The sequence below is a fragment of the Chelonia mydas genome, chromosome 5, assembly GCF_015237465.2.
Source record: "Chelonia mydas isolate rCheMyd1 chromosome 5, rCheMyd1.pri.v2, whole genome shotgun sequence".
In the NCBI taxonomy this organism is placed as follows: domain Eukaryota; kingdom Metazoa; phylum Chordata; order Testudines; family Cheloniidae; genus Chelonia; species Chelonia mydas.
Genome location: NC_051245.2, coordinates 23,634,089 through 23,650,563, shown reverse-complemented (window position 1 = coordinate 23,650,563; position 16,475 = coordinate 23,634,089). Strand labels below are relative to the sequence as shown.

The 16,475-nt window shown below is 43.9% G+C and overlaps 1 protein-coding gene across 3 annotated transcripts in view; it reads left to right on the top strand.

Moving 5' to 3' along the window:
- The first annotated feature begins 1,328 nt into the window (after positions 1-1,328).
- ADAMTS12 (ADAM metallopeptidase with thrombospondin type 1 motif 12) overlaps positions 1,329-16,475 on the top strand; it is a 313,276-nt gene continuing 298,129 nt past the window's right edge. For 2 of the 3 annotated variants that reach the window (XM_027831000.3, XM_007068846.4), the window contains exons 1-2: positions 5,102-5,306; positions 15,791-16,152. In XM_027831000.3, the coding sequence (XP_027686801.2) occupies positions 5,180-5,306; positions 15,791-16,152 (489 nt within the window). In that variant the 5' untranslated portion in view covers positions 5,102-5,179. Of the gene's footprint in view, positions 1,822-5,101; positions 5,307-15,790; positions 16,153-16,475 lie in introns of those variants that run through there. The other variant, XM_043547279.1, reaches the window with a different exon arrangement.

Below are 16,475 nucleotides of genomic sequence, written 5' to 3'. Positions count from 1 at the left end.
AGCCTTCTTTCAGCAATGGGGCATTTCATGATTTGCTTCCAACTTCAGCCATATCCTTTCTTTGGTGGATGCTCCTTGTGATCTCAGGTGAGTGATATTTGTTGAATGTTAGCCTCTGTCGTGTTTCATCCCTCAGCATGTGAGCAAGTCTTTCTTGCCTACAGGACTAGCTCATGAATTTAGATATGCTTTTCCTTTTTTATTCTTCTGGCAACTGAAGAATTTTCTCCTTCGAGGCTAGCACTCTCAGGCAAGCTCCTGTTGCTTCTTACTCATCCTTGTTTTCAAGCTAATGACTCACTTTTCACTGCCTCATTGCCGGCTGATTCTCAAACAAAACATGCTTTTTAGTCTCCCCCAACTCCCGTCTTCAAAGATCCATGCCTTTCCCTGCTGCTTCCTTCAACGATTCATGACTTCCCCTCCTTTCTCTTCCTAGTCATAGCTTTTTGATTAGAATTAGAGAGCCCTGAAAAAGGCTGGTTTGCAGTTTCAGTGCTTAAGTGGGGATGTATATGTGTCTATTATACTTAACACGTCTACAAATACAGTGTGAGAAGTGCACAATTCGGACAATATTAACTAGCTAATTTTCAGCACCTCTCCCATCCCTTACTAAGGAGCTAGTCTGTTGGAGGTACTTATATGATCCCCATTTCGAAGGTGCTGGGGCACCTCACAGTCTCTAACATATTTATGCTCACAATACCCAGTGAGGTAGGGAAGTGCTGTTTTTCCCATGTGACAGTGTGAGGAACTGAGAGACTTGCCCAAGCGGAGCTGTCCCTTGGGTACGACGAATCAGGGCGACCGCTCCAGGTCCCGTGCTTTGGGGGGCCCCATGGGCCAGTGTGATTGGCCAGCACAGTCATCACTTCCACCCCGGGCCCCACACCACCCTAGGGACAGCCCTATGCCTAAGTCACACAGGAAATGTGTGGTGGAGCAGGGAGTTTTATCCTCTATCTTCCAATTTCAACATTAGCACTAGCATGCTAACTACTGGGCCATGCTTCCTCTTCTAGTCCTTGCTTCTGCTCATCTTGCTGTCCTCTTGCACTTTAGATCATTTACTTCTATAAGCAGAGTCAGAATGAGCTCTACCCTGACATCTGGTGGTGAGTTGTGGAAAAGGACTTCAGGAGCTGATCTCGTTTGCATGGGCACACCCACCCTGCCTAGCATGATGGGACTGCTTGCCCAAATGGTCACTTTGGCTGCTGTGGGATCCCCAGTCTCTTTGTTATTGGGGCAGGAGTAATAAAGTGTTGTTATCCTGATTATGTGAATCAAGGACAGTAGAACTGTACTTGGCATTTTATGATGGAGGGACTTGCCCTCAACTAAATAGCACTGGCTAGGCAAGGGACTTGGGTTCCAAAGCCCAGTGAACTGGGAGAGGTTGGGTATGTATATGTGGTAGTGTGGGTCCTCTTTTGAGGGCCCCAAGCACTACTTTGATGCTGTGTCTCTCCACTATGTAATAACAGATCTAATTTTGACTCCATTAGGAGTCTTGTTACATGCTGTAGAGCTGAAATCACTGATACTTAGGTCTAAGCATTAGATCTACTTTGGGCTAGTGGTTTTGAGTGTGCTATCAGTGGGGCCTTCCTCTTAACAGCTGAAATCACTAAAGAGCTGATGTTACTAAGAGCTGAAATCACTGCAGGAGGGGGCTGAAGACATATTGGTGAGTGGATAGCAGAGAGGAGCAGCCAGAAGGATGGCTGATGGAGAGGTGCAGCTGGTGATGAAGACTGTAGCAGAACCCCATGGAGAGGCGTGGGCACTCGGCTGTTGACACGAGCAGCAGAGCACGTAAGATGCCCCTATACCTCCCCCACTTCCATCCAGGCTTGGAGGTAAACTCTGTAGATGAACTTCCGAACTCTGGGGGCTGCACTGACCAAGGACAGAAAACTGCGGAATGGTTGACTGTTGGATTGCTGGACTTAAGACCCTGAGGGGAAAAGGACACTGCCAAACTTACTTGGGGTGGGTCTTTTGTTTGTGGTTTGTGTTATGAATCCTGTTTGTGGTGTTTCCCCAACATTATGCCGCATTGTTTCCCTCCTTTATTAAAAGGCTTTTGCTACACTCAGACTCTGTGCTTGAGAGAGGGGAAGTATTGCCTCTTAGAGGCACGCGGGGAGTGGTATGTAATTGTCCCAGGTCACTGGGTGGGGGCTCGAGCCAGTTTTGCATTGTATTATTGGAATGGAACCCCTAGATACTGAACCCGGCCCTTGTTGCTGCCAGCTCTGATGGGCAGAAGGGTTACACTTCAATGCAGTCTTCTCTTTTCTCCAACCAAATAATTCTAGAATAATAATGGGGACGTGTTTGGTGTGTTTCCTCCAACAGTCTGTATGTGCTATCAGAACGCTGAGCACTGCAAACTGCATCTGGCCCCCGTGAAGCAGGTAGGTATTACTACATTCATTTTGGAGACGAGTAACCAATGGGATAGGCTGTGTAAATGAAATTTTCAGTGTTGCAAAGCAGATTAGTGGCAGAGCTGCAAGAGAGAATCTTCCATGATTTCTGACTCCTAGGCCCCAGTAGTCATCATTATACCACACGATATTTCATTATTACTATTTTATTTTATTAATCACATTTATTACATTAATGCCTAAGGGCCAACCAAATACAGAGCAGTAGATGGTCTCTGCCCTCAAGGAGCTTGCAGTCTAAATACATTATTTATATATAACAGATCAGGAGCCATAGGTGCTGAAACTAAGGGTGCTGGGGGAGCTACCGCACACCCTGGCTTGAAGTGGTTCCCATCACATACAGGGTTTACAGATTGATTCAATGGCTCCCAGCACCCCCCAACCCCCTATAAATTGTTCCAGCAACCTGTCAGGAGCTATGTATCAAAATAAAGAAATGACATTATAGTGAACAAACCTTCTCAAGAATGCTGATGATGATCAGATACTATATAATATTGCAGTTCTTCTATGTAGCCTCATTGTGCATTTCCATTAACTAGCAAAATACACATTAATCAAGTATCGGTTTTCCTTTGTAAACATGTCTTGTTTCTGCCGGTCTCATGACTGCAAGGAGCTGCATTTATTACTGGCTTGAAAGCTTGTATTTTAACACATTCCTAAGGCCTGATTCTCTGGAGCTTCATTAGACAGCTAAACTGAGGTGACTATTTTCCTCTCAGTTGGCTTTGCCTGTTTCACACCGAATTAAATAAGTGGTAATGAGACTGGAAGCAGAGCTCTGTGTCAGTTCCAGAGCGTCTCTCTCACCAACAGAAACAGCTCCAATGAAAGATGTTCCCTCACCCACCTTGTCTCCCTAATAAGCAATAATAAGCATAAATTGCCAGAAAATCATTAAGCACCATATTGCACCATCAGTGTTCAACAGAAGTGTTCATTAAAATTAACGAGGCGCTCTGCCTGGAAATGAATGGCACAGTATAAAGCTGTGCCTTGGGGAAGTGTGTGTATAAGTAGACAGGGGGCAACGTGGTGAAACTATAATCAGATAAAAATTATATGAAATTGGAGTGAAGTTTGAGAGTAGATATCAGTGAAGGGTAAAACAAATGACAAGAATGTTACAATTCTCCCTAAAACAAGCATTATAAACTTAAGGAATTCACAATGAAGGTTAAACCAAAAAGAAATCCAAAGATGCTAAGGCACCCAGACAACCTTAGCTTTGCCCTCCAGTGACACTAGGAGGATAAAACGTGGAGAAAAAACACTAGGAGGAAAAAAACATCTAAAAAATCAGTTTAATGTAATCTGGGTTCATAAACACAAAATGTCTTAATAAGAGTGTATGGTTATTGCATGACATCACTAGAGGGCAGAGTGCAGGGAACCCCACAAGGGCTGCTAGGAATTATGGTTTTCGAGGGCATCGGAGAGTTATAGGCCACTGCAGCAAGACATGCTGGGAAGATTATATAAGCAGCTCCCTTCCCTGTAGAAGAGGCCAGACTGTGGAGAGATCTGTAGACAGGGAAGTACAATATGTCTGAGTCCTGTGGTTTTGATGTGGAAAAGAACCCATGGGAGGAGCACCTTATTTTTCTTTGAATCTTGTTGCAAGGCAGGAAAGGGGGAAAGTAACCTCTGGGAGGGAAAGTTTTGTTTATTAAAAGGGACTTGGGCCTTCCCTGCCCACCCCCACCCTACACTTCCAAAGGACCAGGAAAAGGCAGAGCCCTGGAAATGGAAGATTGATGGTGTAAAGAGAACTTGAGGGATGTGGAGGTATTTCTGTTTGTCAGCCGGCCACACTGATGGGCAAGCAATAATGGGATCATTTCGCCTAGCAATGAAATGCTGCCACCTCTGGGGTGAAATGAGCAGCTATTTCACACAACACTGCCCAAAAGCTTCCATAGGGGAAGGGAAGACTACCCTGTTCAGGTGGGTATTGACATAGCACCCTAATGGGTGCTATGTGCTTTACAGACATGGGCCCTGCCCTGTGGAGTTTATAATCTGACTCGGACATACGCACCGGAGGAAGTACAAAAATAGAGGGGAGGCCGTGCAGGGAAGGAGGTGGGGAGGATGTGGGCCACATCTACAAGAGAATGAAATTGCTTTCTGCAAACACCTTGATTTGATTTATTTCTCACAATGTGTTACAGTTCTAGTCCGGAATGCTTGCTGTGTTCTTGGAACGTAAGGAGTCAGGGTGCAATCACCGGCATTAGAATTCAATTGGGACATCCTCCCCTTGCAACAACAGGATGGGAACTGGCAGAATAGGTGCGTGGGAGTGGGGCAGCACTGAGTGAATCTCAGACAGAGAGGCTGTGGCAGGGGGCGGCTTGGGCAGCCCTTGTCCCAGATTATCTCTATCAAGGGAAAGTTCAACTGCTGGAGGGTTTGAAGGTCGAGCTGGGGTGCATGGGAACTGACACTAACATTGCTGTTTGTGTGAATGAGGGATTCCGTGGAAGCAACTTGCTTGCTGAACCCTCCTTCCTCCCCTTGCAGAAATCAGACACCAGAACTCCTAATCACTCCCCTTTTCAGGAAAAGCTTCTCTGCTCTTTCTGTGAGGAAGCTCCTCTCTCTCTCTCTCTCTCTCTCTGCATTAGTTTCCCTTGGCCATGCATCTTTACAGTTTTCTTTCCAGCTAGGACTTTGCTGAATACATTCAGTTGATTTCCCCCAGCTAAAACATGCCATGTGTGCAGAGAAACTGGATTGCCAACTTTTCCTTTTGGGTCCAGTTCCTTCTCATGCAAGCGCTCTGCTATGGCAGAAATCCTCCACCGGGCAGATTTTTCTTTCCAGACAAGAGGCAAGGTCAGTGGCTTCTCTCATTTTAATTAAAGTTATGCTTAATAGATGCAAACTCTGTGTCCTTTCTCCCACCACCTCTGATCTAAATAAACCAGGGTCACCAAGATCTAAGTAAATATATTCAGTTTATTCTTTTGTATGGAGTAGTCGCCACGTCTGTATTTACACAAAGTTTCACTTACAGAATCTAACTTCCATGCAGCTTTGTGACTGATTTACTTTCCCCAGATCAGCATTGCTGCTTCTCACACTAGAGAGTGCAAACCTTACAGTGTTGTGCTAGTTACTTCCCCGCCCCTCCCCACCCCCACCCAGGGCAGAAATGTCTCCCTGGCTACAATAGCTCATATCTTTTGGAGTCTGAACTTGCAGCTCTGTACTTACTATGCTTCTGTGGCAGACAACTTGATTTTAATGTTGATGTCAATGAAGCACAATGTAGACAACTCAGACTGTCATGTTGTTGCCTTCCAGAAGCAATTAGGCTAGATTTCAGTTCAAAATTTCATTGTTGAACTCTATATTCATTATAAATTTACTCTTAACGGGCCTGTAAATACCCACCTCATTTCTCATTACAAAATGTAGGCAGTTCAGAGTCTTGGAAATAGACTATTTCTTCTTAGTAGCAACTCTTTAATGTTATGTTGTGATACAGCAACACAAAATTGGCTTAAAGGCCATTGCCATCTGGAGCTCAGTTCTCCTCCCCTTGGATACAAAATGAATTGGAGTTATTCATTCTCGTGGAGGGAGGGAATTAAGCCACTGGATTATATTTCTGTCTGTTTGTCTCCATCCCCCAAACTGGGCTGTATCATCAGCTGGATTAAACTGATATAGTTCTATTACCCTGATTTACACCAGCTGAGGATCTGGCCTCCTTTGTGTAACTGATTGATTTAATATTTTTTCAAGTTTTGGAGAAATCCTAGAAAAATCCCTCTGTTCACTGAAAGAGACTCAGGACATGGTTGGAATAATCCATGCTTTGCAAAAGCCTCTGCATAGCTGTGGTGTGAGAGACCTGAAAAGTGCAGAAGAAAATTTGACAAAAACCCTTTTGGTCTAATCTGGAGCCTTCATCCTGACAGAGGAGGAGTTTGGGCAAGAGGGAGAAAATCACCTAGTCTGGGGGCTCAAGTAGAGTAACCAAATGTCCTGATATTATTGGGACCATCCTGATATTAGGGGCTTTGTCTTATATACACAACTATATTACCTCCCCTTCCCCAGAAAAAAAAGTGTCTCATTTTTTTCACCCTGGCTATCTGGTCACCCCATGCTCAAGACAAGGAAAACTGATTAAATAAGATGGCGAAGCGGTGAACAAAAACTACCTTGGAGTTTCTCTTCTCATTCCCTTTAAACAAAATCAGCAGAAACTATTTTGGTCTTTGTGACAATATAATAAAAGGAAGTGGAGCAGCAAGTGGTTGCTGTAGATTTGCCTGGAAATGGATGTAGAATTAATTTCTCTTTCTATACACTGCAGGCTCCAGGGCTCATCAGGAGCCTAAAAATAGAGATTTGAATAAATTAGCACCTCAACCTGCTTTCTGTGGTTAGTTGCCGGGCAGGTTCCTTGTCCTAGCAAAGGCAAGGGAATTTTATTTATTGAGTGTATTGATGCAATGTTAATATGAAATGTTGCTGCTGTCGGAAAAAAGGTGGGCTTTAGAAACAAACCAATCCTGGTTTCTCATCAAGCTGAAATGTCTTTAAATGGTCTATTCAGTGAGTGTCCGATAGGAAAGTGGCTTATTGGGGAAACTTATGCTTAAGAAGAGCCAATGTTAAATTCTGAAAGTGTATTTAAATTAATATTCCCTTTGGGGGAATCGTCTGATCCTGGGGATTCCACCAAATACAGCCAGAACCAGGGTCTTTCTTTGGCCCAGAAGAGGTGCCTTACAGAGGCTGAGAACTGCAATCCATATGCTATCCAGAGGGGTCATTTGAAAGCAGGCCAAATGGTCTGGGAGGCAGATTTAGAGAACTTGAAGCCAGGATGCAACAATGGCAGGTGACACTGTCTCTTATTTTAAAGGGACACAGTCTATTTAGAAAAGTATTTATATTTCTGTCTGAAAGTCTTTAACCATCTCTTGTTGTAAGTGCCACCACTAAGAGATGACAGAGACTATTAGAGAAAACATATATTTCTCTCTTTATTTTAGTTTGTTTGTTGTGTGCGGTGGGTAGCCCTTTATATGCCCTCAATTTCTCTATAAGAAGTATTCTCTTTTGTGTAGGTGGCTTTGAATCCCCCCAAGAATGGAAGAGACAAAAACATTTTTAAACACAAGGCAATGTGATTGTAAAACCACAAGTTGGCAGGGAGGCTTATCTGCAGATGCTGCAGCTCAAGTGACTTTAAATTGCTTTTTTTTTTTAATTGTTTATGTAACCCCCATGGGATTTACCATTTTGCTGATCACCCCTGCCAATTTTTCAAAGCCAAAAGGGTTCATTTAGATGCAGTACCCCCAGGACATACATTGACCACAGTGCCTGCTGACTGGACTTCTAGTTTTGGCTCTAGTTACCACAGCAACATGAGCCCGTCTGTTCAGGAAGTGGTTAAAAAGGGCTCCAAGCACCCTCAGAATCCCATAAAGCTACCTCTGTTCTTCCTCTCGTGGCCTACATGTCCTGAGCTGTGACTTTTGATAGGGCCAGCTTAGAATCAGAGCCAGGAACTTCTCTCTGAAGGGAGGGTGGAGAGGAAGGCTGAGGAAAAGTTTGAGAGTCAGATGGAGCGGCTCCACCGTAGCTTTCCCAGTCCAGACTCTGCTGCTGCGGACACGAGGCACTTAAGATCCTGAATGCTCTTGGTGAGGACTTGGCCGGAAAATGCCAAGCCAGAGCTCAAAAGAAGAGCCCCTCACCAAGACAGAGGGAGTGGCGTATCCAGCCCTCCTCAGTAGCACCTTGGTCCCTGACCTCATCTAGGAGGAAAGAAACTGTGAGGTGAGCTGGATAAACTCCTGTCATGGTTTAGAGGAGGTGTCACATTCTCCCGCCTTCCACAGAGATTCAGTCATTTGACTCCATCACTGGAGTCCTTTACTCACAGCATTCGGCCTCATAGTCAGCAGCAGTCAGCAGCGGGTGCTCAGGACTCGTAGCAAACAAACACAGAAATTATGTTGGGCCTTAGCCTTCCCATAACTGAAGTTCGTTCAGTAGGGGTGTTGAAAGGGAAAGTTGGATTGCGGGGTTTTGCAATAGAGTGTATCCACCTTTCTTTTTAAATAGTTTTCTATTTTCAGTTTCCCACCTCTGTTAATTAATATAAAGCCATTCAAGCTAGAACTGCCCAGCTATTCTGCGTCAGTGGCCACTTACACTGATGACTTAGGCTGTAAGGGATATAAGGCCATGGAACATATATCATGGTAGCACATGAGGGGCGGCTCTACCAATTTTGTCGCCCCAAGCAGTCGCCGCCGAATTGCTGCCGTTGCCGCAAGACCGGTGGAGCTGCTGCCCAAAAGCCGCTGCGGTGGGAAGAGCTGGGAAACAAGCAGGGAGAACTGGAAGCCTGGCCCAGTCAAGGAATTATGATGTGATTGGAATAACAGAGACTTGGTGGGATAACTCACAGGACTGGAGTACTGTCATGGATGGATATAAACTGTTCAGGAAGGACAGGCAGGGCAGAAAAGGTAGGGGAGTTGCATTGTATGTAAGGGAGCAGTATGACTGCTCAGAGCTCAAGTATGAAACTGCAGAAAAACCGGAGAGTCTCTGGATTAAGTTTAGAAGTGTGAGCAACAAGGGTGATGTTGTGGTGGGAGTCTGCTATAGACCACTGGACCAGGGGGATGAGGTAGACGAGGCTTTCTTCTGGCAACTCACGGAAGTTACTAGATCGCAGGCCCTGGCTCTCATGGGAGACTTCAATCATCCTGATATCTGCTGGGAGAGCAATACAGCGGTGCACAGACAATCCAGGAAGTTTTTGGAAAGTGTAGGGGACAATTTCCTGGTGCAAGTGCTGGAGGAACCAACTAGGGACAGAGCTCTTCTTGACCTGCTGCTCACAAACAGGGAAGAATTAGTAGGGGAAGCAAAAGTGGATGGGAATCTGGGAGGCAGTGACCATGAGATGGTCGAGTTCAGGATCCTGACACAAGGAAGAAAGGAGAGCAGCAGAATACGGACCCTGGACTTCAGAAAAGCAGATTTTGACTCCCTCAGGGAACTGATGGTCAGGATCCCCTGGGAGAATAACATGGCGGGGAAAGGCGTCCAGGAGAGCTGGCTGTATTTTAAAGAATCCTTATTGAGGTTACAGGGACAAACCATCCCGATGTGTAGAAAGAATAGTAAATATGGCAGGTGACCAGCTTGGCTTAACAGTGAAATCCTTGCTGATCTTAAACACAAAAAAGAAGCTTACAAGAAGTGGAAGATTGGACAAATGACCAGGGAAGAGTATAAAAATATTGCTCGGACATGCAGGAGTGAAATCAGGAAGGCCAAATCACACCGGTTTTGTTCAATATCTTCATTAATGATCTGGAGGATGGTGTGGATTGCAACCTCAGCAAGTTTGCCGATGACACTAAACTGGGAGGAGAGGTAGATACACTGGAGGGTAGGGATAGGATACAGAGGGCCCTAGACAAATTAGAGGATTGGGCCAAAAGAAATCTGATGAGGTTCAACAAGGACAAGTGCAGAGTCCTGCACTTAGGATGGAAGAATCCCATGCACCGCTACAGACTAGGGACCGAATGGCTCAGCAGCGGTTCTGCAGAAAAGGACCTAGGGGTTACAGTGGACGAGAAGCTGGATATGAGTCAACAGTGTGCCTTTATTGCCAAGAAGGCCAATGGCATTTTGGGATGTATACATAGGGGCATTGCCAGCAGATTAAGGGACGTGATCGTTCCCCTCTATTCGACATTGGTGAGGCCTCATCTGGAGTACTGAGTCCAGTTTTGGGACCCACACTACTAGAAGGATGTGGAAAAATTGGAAAACATCCAGCGGAGGGCAACAAAAATGATTAGGGGACTGGAACACATGACTTATGAGAAGAGGCTGAGGGAACTGGGATTGTTTAATCTGCGGAAGAGAAGAATGAGGGGAGATTTGATAGTTGCTTTCAACTACCTGAAAGGGGGTTCCAAAGAGGATGGATCTAGACTGTTCTCAGTGGTAGCAGATGACAGAACAAGGAGTAATGGTCTCAAGTTGCAGTGGGGGAGGTTTAGGTTGGATATTAGGAAAAACTTTTTCACTAGGAGGGTGGTGAAACACTGGAATGCGTTACCTAGGGAGGTGGTGGAATATCCTTCCTTAGAGGTTTTTAAGGTCAGGCTTGACAAAGCCCTGTCTGGGATGATTTAGTTGGGGATTGGTCCTGCTTTGAGCAGGGAGTTGGACTAGATGACCTCCTGAGGTCCCTTCCAACCCTGCTATTCTATGATTCTATGAGCTGGTGCCTGGAGCCGGCCCTGACGTTACATCTCATTCTGTACTAATGAAGTATGCCACGCCGCTGTGAACATCGTGGTCTCTAAGCTCACACAATTTGCTAAAAGAAAAGGATTAACAAGGGTGGGGGCAGAGTATTACATTTGTATGAGAACCTTTAACATCTGTGTGTGGACCCATTAAATATTACCTTAGGAAAGTTGGAGGGGGTGATATAGAAAGATAATAGCTTGAAGGCATTCTTGCCTGTATATAGTTTTTAGAAGTAGTATATATCCCTGGCTGTTTGTTCCCCAGCCTGACATTGTTAGAGAATTCATTAGGAGTACTGTACTGCAGAACAACAACAAGATACTGTGATATTGTGCCTCTTGTCTTTGTTTTAGATTTAATAATAAAATGAGGCTTAACATAGAGCTGAAGAAAGTGTTCCAGTATTGATAATGCCTGTGGTAATCCCTTTCTAGCAACCAAGAGATCAGTATTTTAGTTGTACTGATTACTGTTGAGAAATACGTTTAACCCCCCTCTAGTTACGCTTTGGTGTGTTATTAACTCACTCTCTTTGGTCCATTACCTAATTTTTCAGCATTAATATCTGCAGGTCTATTCCAGTATTTTCTGTTGTTGCATATTGCTTCTTTAATTTGGCTGGCGGCACTCACAAATGAGTCCTTAAATAGCACCTGGGGGTGGTGTAAACTTCTCAATTTTATGGCACGACTGACAGCTGAGATTTTAGAGCTATTTTCCTTCCTTCCTGAAGAAGATAGTCCAAATATTCACCTTGTTTTCATCCCCTACGCAGTCAAGTAAGAGTCATTATTGAGTGAAGACTTCATTGTATCATTTGAAAGGTACGAACACAGATGTTCAATCCTGCAAGGTGCCTCGCAGCTCCTTAGAAATTTTGAGCCCCTTCCGCCCCTGCTGGAATCAGTAGGAGCTGAGGGAATGCTGCACCTTCCAGGATGGGTTGAGTCCAGTCAGTTGTGTTAGTATATGATGATGACAAAGGAGAAAAAACAGGATAGGCCAGGCCAAATGACAAAAGTGGGCAACGCTAATGAACAGGACAAAATCATGACAATAAGATGGTAAAGGTAAAACAGAATTCATAGGGCCATGGGATTATCAAAGACAATATTTTCTTATAATAAAGAGAATAGAAACACACCAAAGTGTGGCAGAGTGGGGTCTAATTGCTTCATGGGTAAGAATAGGTGTTTCTAGAATAGGAAATAGTAGCTGAGGGGTATCAGAAGAACATTCATTCTGACAATGTCCTTTGGATTTCATACCTTTTAGACTGAAGAGTCTTAGGGCAACAGCTGATGTAAATTGGCTTAATGTCCTCAAAGGCAATGTATACCACTGGTGGAGTTCGCCTTTAATGTGTAAGCACTGAAGCGTGGGGACTGTGTCTTATATGTTTGAATATCATTTGATTGGTGCCTCTGGCTGTTACCTCAATTTGAGTAGTAAATAGGTAGTAGCTGTTGCTTAGTATTGGATATTAGTGAGAGGCAAGAATGCTGTGAATTTCTTCCCCCTTCTGGAGTCTGATAATAGTGACAGTACGCTCATTCTTGTTCCCACTGGTGTATGTGGAAGTTGTGCTCCTGAGGTCAGTGGGAGCAAGACTGGGCTCACCTCAGAGTAATTTAGGCCATATTTTTAACAGCTCAAGCTAACGGTGGGTGTTCTGTGAATTCTAAATCTCTGTTTGCTTAAATTAAATCCACCAGTACAAATATGAAAACTTATTAAACTTCAGGAGAGAGCACTTGGTTCTCTCTGTCTCCCCCCTCCCCCCTTCTGTGTGTGTGTGTGTGTAGGGTAGAGAATTGATGTTGAGTTTGAAATGTGAAAGGATGTGAATGGGAGAAATGTTTTAAAGCTTTTAAGGTTGGTGTTAAGGAGGGAGAGTGTAAAAAGCCCAAATGAGAAGCTGTTGAAGTAGTCAGGCCTGATTTTGCACTGCACAGCACCCCCTTATGCCTGTGGAATGGTGTGGAGAATCAGCCCCTCCCCCACGAGTTTCCCTTTCATGTATGTGAGTTCTGAAATGCTAAAAGCTTTGGAGTATAAAAGTAAAGCTTTTGATACTGTCTTGCTTGACCTTCTCATAAGCAAACTAGGGAAATGCAACCTAGATGGAGCTACTATAAGGTGGGTGGAAAACTGTTCCCAGAGAGTAGCTTTGAGTGGTTCACAGTCATACTGAAAGGGCATAATGAGTGGGGTCCCTCAGGAATCAGTTCTGGGTCTGGTTCTGTTCAATATCTTCATCAATGATTTAGATAATGGCATAGAGAGTACACTTATAAAGTTTGGAGATGATACCAAGCTGGGAGGAGTTGCAAGTGCTTTGGAGGATAGGAATAAAATTGAAAATGGTCTGGACAAACTGGAGTAATGGTCTGTGTTAGGGGGCTTATTCCTTCACCCACTTACTTCCCTGGTCCTTCTCGCATGAACAGAGAGCAAAAATACCCGAAGTCCAAAGGTGCAAACAATTCGATGTTTATTGGGGTGAACTTCAAGCAAGCGTGATTCCAGTTTCCTTCCTTAGTGTCCCCCTTCCCAGCTCTGACAGCACAGAGCCTTACACCTGTGTCCTTGTTCCCATTCCTATCCTTAGCCAAACATGATTCCAATTTCCCCACCCCCATTCCCTGTTCCCATTTCCCCCTTTAGCAAAACATGATTCCAATTTCCTTATCGCCATTCCCTGTTCCCATCTCCCCCACCCACGCAGCCACCCACTCACTTCCTGATTGACTGCAGGCTATATAGTAAAACTTGAGTTCTGCTTAGCTATACCTTAACCAATCATTTTCCTGAAATTTAACTAACCAATCCTAACATATTGTAACATGATTATGTAACCAATTATATCCCACCACCTTAATTAGTTTACACCCAGCAAAATTAATTATACAGCAGACAGAAACAATCACAGAACCAGACAAAGATTATACAGACAAACAATAGCAAACCAGTCGGAGAACACTTAAATCTCTCTGGTCACGCGATTACAGACATGAAAGTTGCTATTTTACAACAAAAAAACTTCAAATCCAGACTCCAGCGAGAAACTGCTGAATTGGAATTCATTTGCAAATTGGATACAATTAACTTAGGCTTGAATAGAGACTGGGAGTGGCTTAGTCATTATGCAAGGTAGCCTATTTCCCCTTGTTTTTTCCTACCCTCCCCCCAGACGTTCTTGTTAAACCCTGGATTTGTGCTGGAAATGGCCCACCTTGATTATCATACACAATGTAAGGAGAGTGGTCACTTTGGATAAGCTATTACCAGCAGGAGAGTGAGTTTGTGTGGTGGGGGGGGTGAGAAAACCTGGATTTGTGTTGGAAATGGCCCACCTTGATTATCATACACATTGTAAGGAGAGTGGTCCTTTAGATAAGCTATTACCAGCAGGAGAGTGAGTTTGTGTGTGGGGGTGGGAGGGTGAGAAAACCTGGATTTGTGCTGGAAATGGCCCAACTTGATTATGATACACATTGTAAGGAGAGTGATCACTTTAGATAAGCTATTACCAGCAGGAGAGTGGGGTGGGAGGAGGTATTTTTTCATGCTTTGTGTGTATATAATAAGATCTTCTACACTTTCCACAGTATGCATCCGATGATGTGAGCTGTAGCTCACAAAAGCTTATGCTCAAATAAATTGGTTAGTCTCTAAGGTGCCACAAGTACTCCTTTTCTTTTTGCGAATACAGACTAACACGGCTGTTACTCTGAAAAAAATAGCAAAGTGGGAACTATAATGACAAAACGATACAGAAGTGAGGATTTCACATCCCAGCTATTGATAAGTGAGTTCTTGCCAGACAGGATGCTATCAAACTAAGTTTCCTTTTACATTTTCGAGGCACTTCCCTTTCTCTGGAGGTGATAGGCACTATCAGGACAGGATTGTATTCCTAACAGCCCAATAGCACGTTCTTTCAATGTGACTAGTTTGGAATGTGAGGATGTGACCGGTCGCTTCCCAACTTACGGCTGCCTCTGTTGCTTAGCCAAAGGCCTTAGCCTAAGAACAGGGCCCCAGACTGTCACAGTAAGAGAATGAACTTACACCGGCAGACTGATTTTGATTCTTTCTTTTATACCTCTATAACTAGCCAAGTGATAAGAATACACCTAAATTCTTAAGAGTATAGGCCTTTACAGACAGGCCTGAATATCTATAGCCTAACAGTCTGAAGTAAATAGGATGAAATTCAATAAGGACAAATGTGAAGTACTCCATTTAAGAGGAAGGAACAATCAGTTGCACACATACAAAATGGAAATGATCACCTAGGAAGGAGTACTGTGGAAAGGGATCTGGGGGTCATAGTGGACCACAAGCTAAATATGAGTCAACAGTGTAACACTTGCAAAAAAAGCAGTCATCATTCTGGGATGTATTAGCAGGAGTGTTGTAAGCAAGACACGAGAAGAAATTCTTCTGCTCTACTCTGTGCTGATTAGGTCTCAGCTGGAGTACTGTATGCAGTTTTCGGTGCCACATTTCAGGAAAGATGTGGACAAATTGGAGAAAGTCCAGAGAAGAGCAACAAAAGATGATTAAAAGTCTAGAAAACATGACTTATGAGGGAAGATTGAAAAAATTGGGTTTGTTTAGTCTGGAAAAGAGAAGACAGAGGGGACATGATAACAGTTTTCAAGTACATAAAACAAGGAGGGAGAAGAATTGTTCTTCTTAACCTCTGAGGATAGGACAAGAAGCAATGCAGCAGAGGAGGTTTAGGTTGGACATTAGGAAAAACTTCCTAACTGTCAGGGTGGTTAAGCACTGGAATAAATTGTCTAGGGAGGTTGTGGAATCTCCATCATTGGAGATTTTTAAGAGAAGATTTGACAAACACCTGTCAGGAATGGTCTAGATAATACTTAGTCCTGCCATGAGTGCAGGGGACTGGACTAGATGACCTCTTGAGGTCCCTCCCCGTCCTTTGATTCTATGAAAAGCTAAAATGTTCCCTTTGTTTTTTTTCCCAGAGCACTTTATCCGGACACTGCAAGAATACCACATTGTTGGTCCTGCAAAAGTAGATGCAAGTGGCCATTTTCTCTCTTACAGTTTACACCATCACACCTCAGATGCCAGGAGGAAAAGAGACTTCAGTAGAAAGGAAAACCTTGTGTATTATAAAATTAACCACAAGGAGAAGGATCTGTTTTTTAACTTGACTGTCCATCGAGGATTCCTTTCTGCTAACTATGTACTGGAAAGGAGATACGGGAACCACACTGGTGCAAAGATTGTACCTTACTCAGGAACCTCATGTCACCTCATTGGTACAGTCTTGCAGCCAAATTCTGGGAATGGACCAGCAGTGATCAGCACTTGCAATGGGCTGGTAAGTGATGTGGTCTTGCATCGTCGTTCCATGCTGATTTTGATCTCTTTGGAAGTGAGCCAGAGGTGTGCATGTGTTTGGTTAAAACACTAGATGAACTAGTCTGAATAAAATAACTTGCATTTATGTATCACTTGAATAAGAACCAGCCTGAATTTTCACACAAACTTTAAACCAAATCTAAAGCTTTTTTTTTTTTGTGGGGTGGGAAAGGTACAAAAGTTTGCAACTTTTTAAAATCTCCCATTTCTCTACACACTCTAGTTTAGATTAGGTCTGAGAGGTGAAGTGTTTGTTCTTGTTGGACAATATTTTTAGCACTG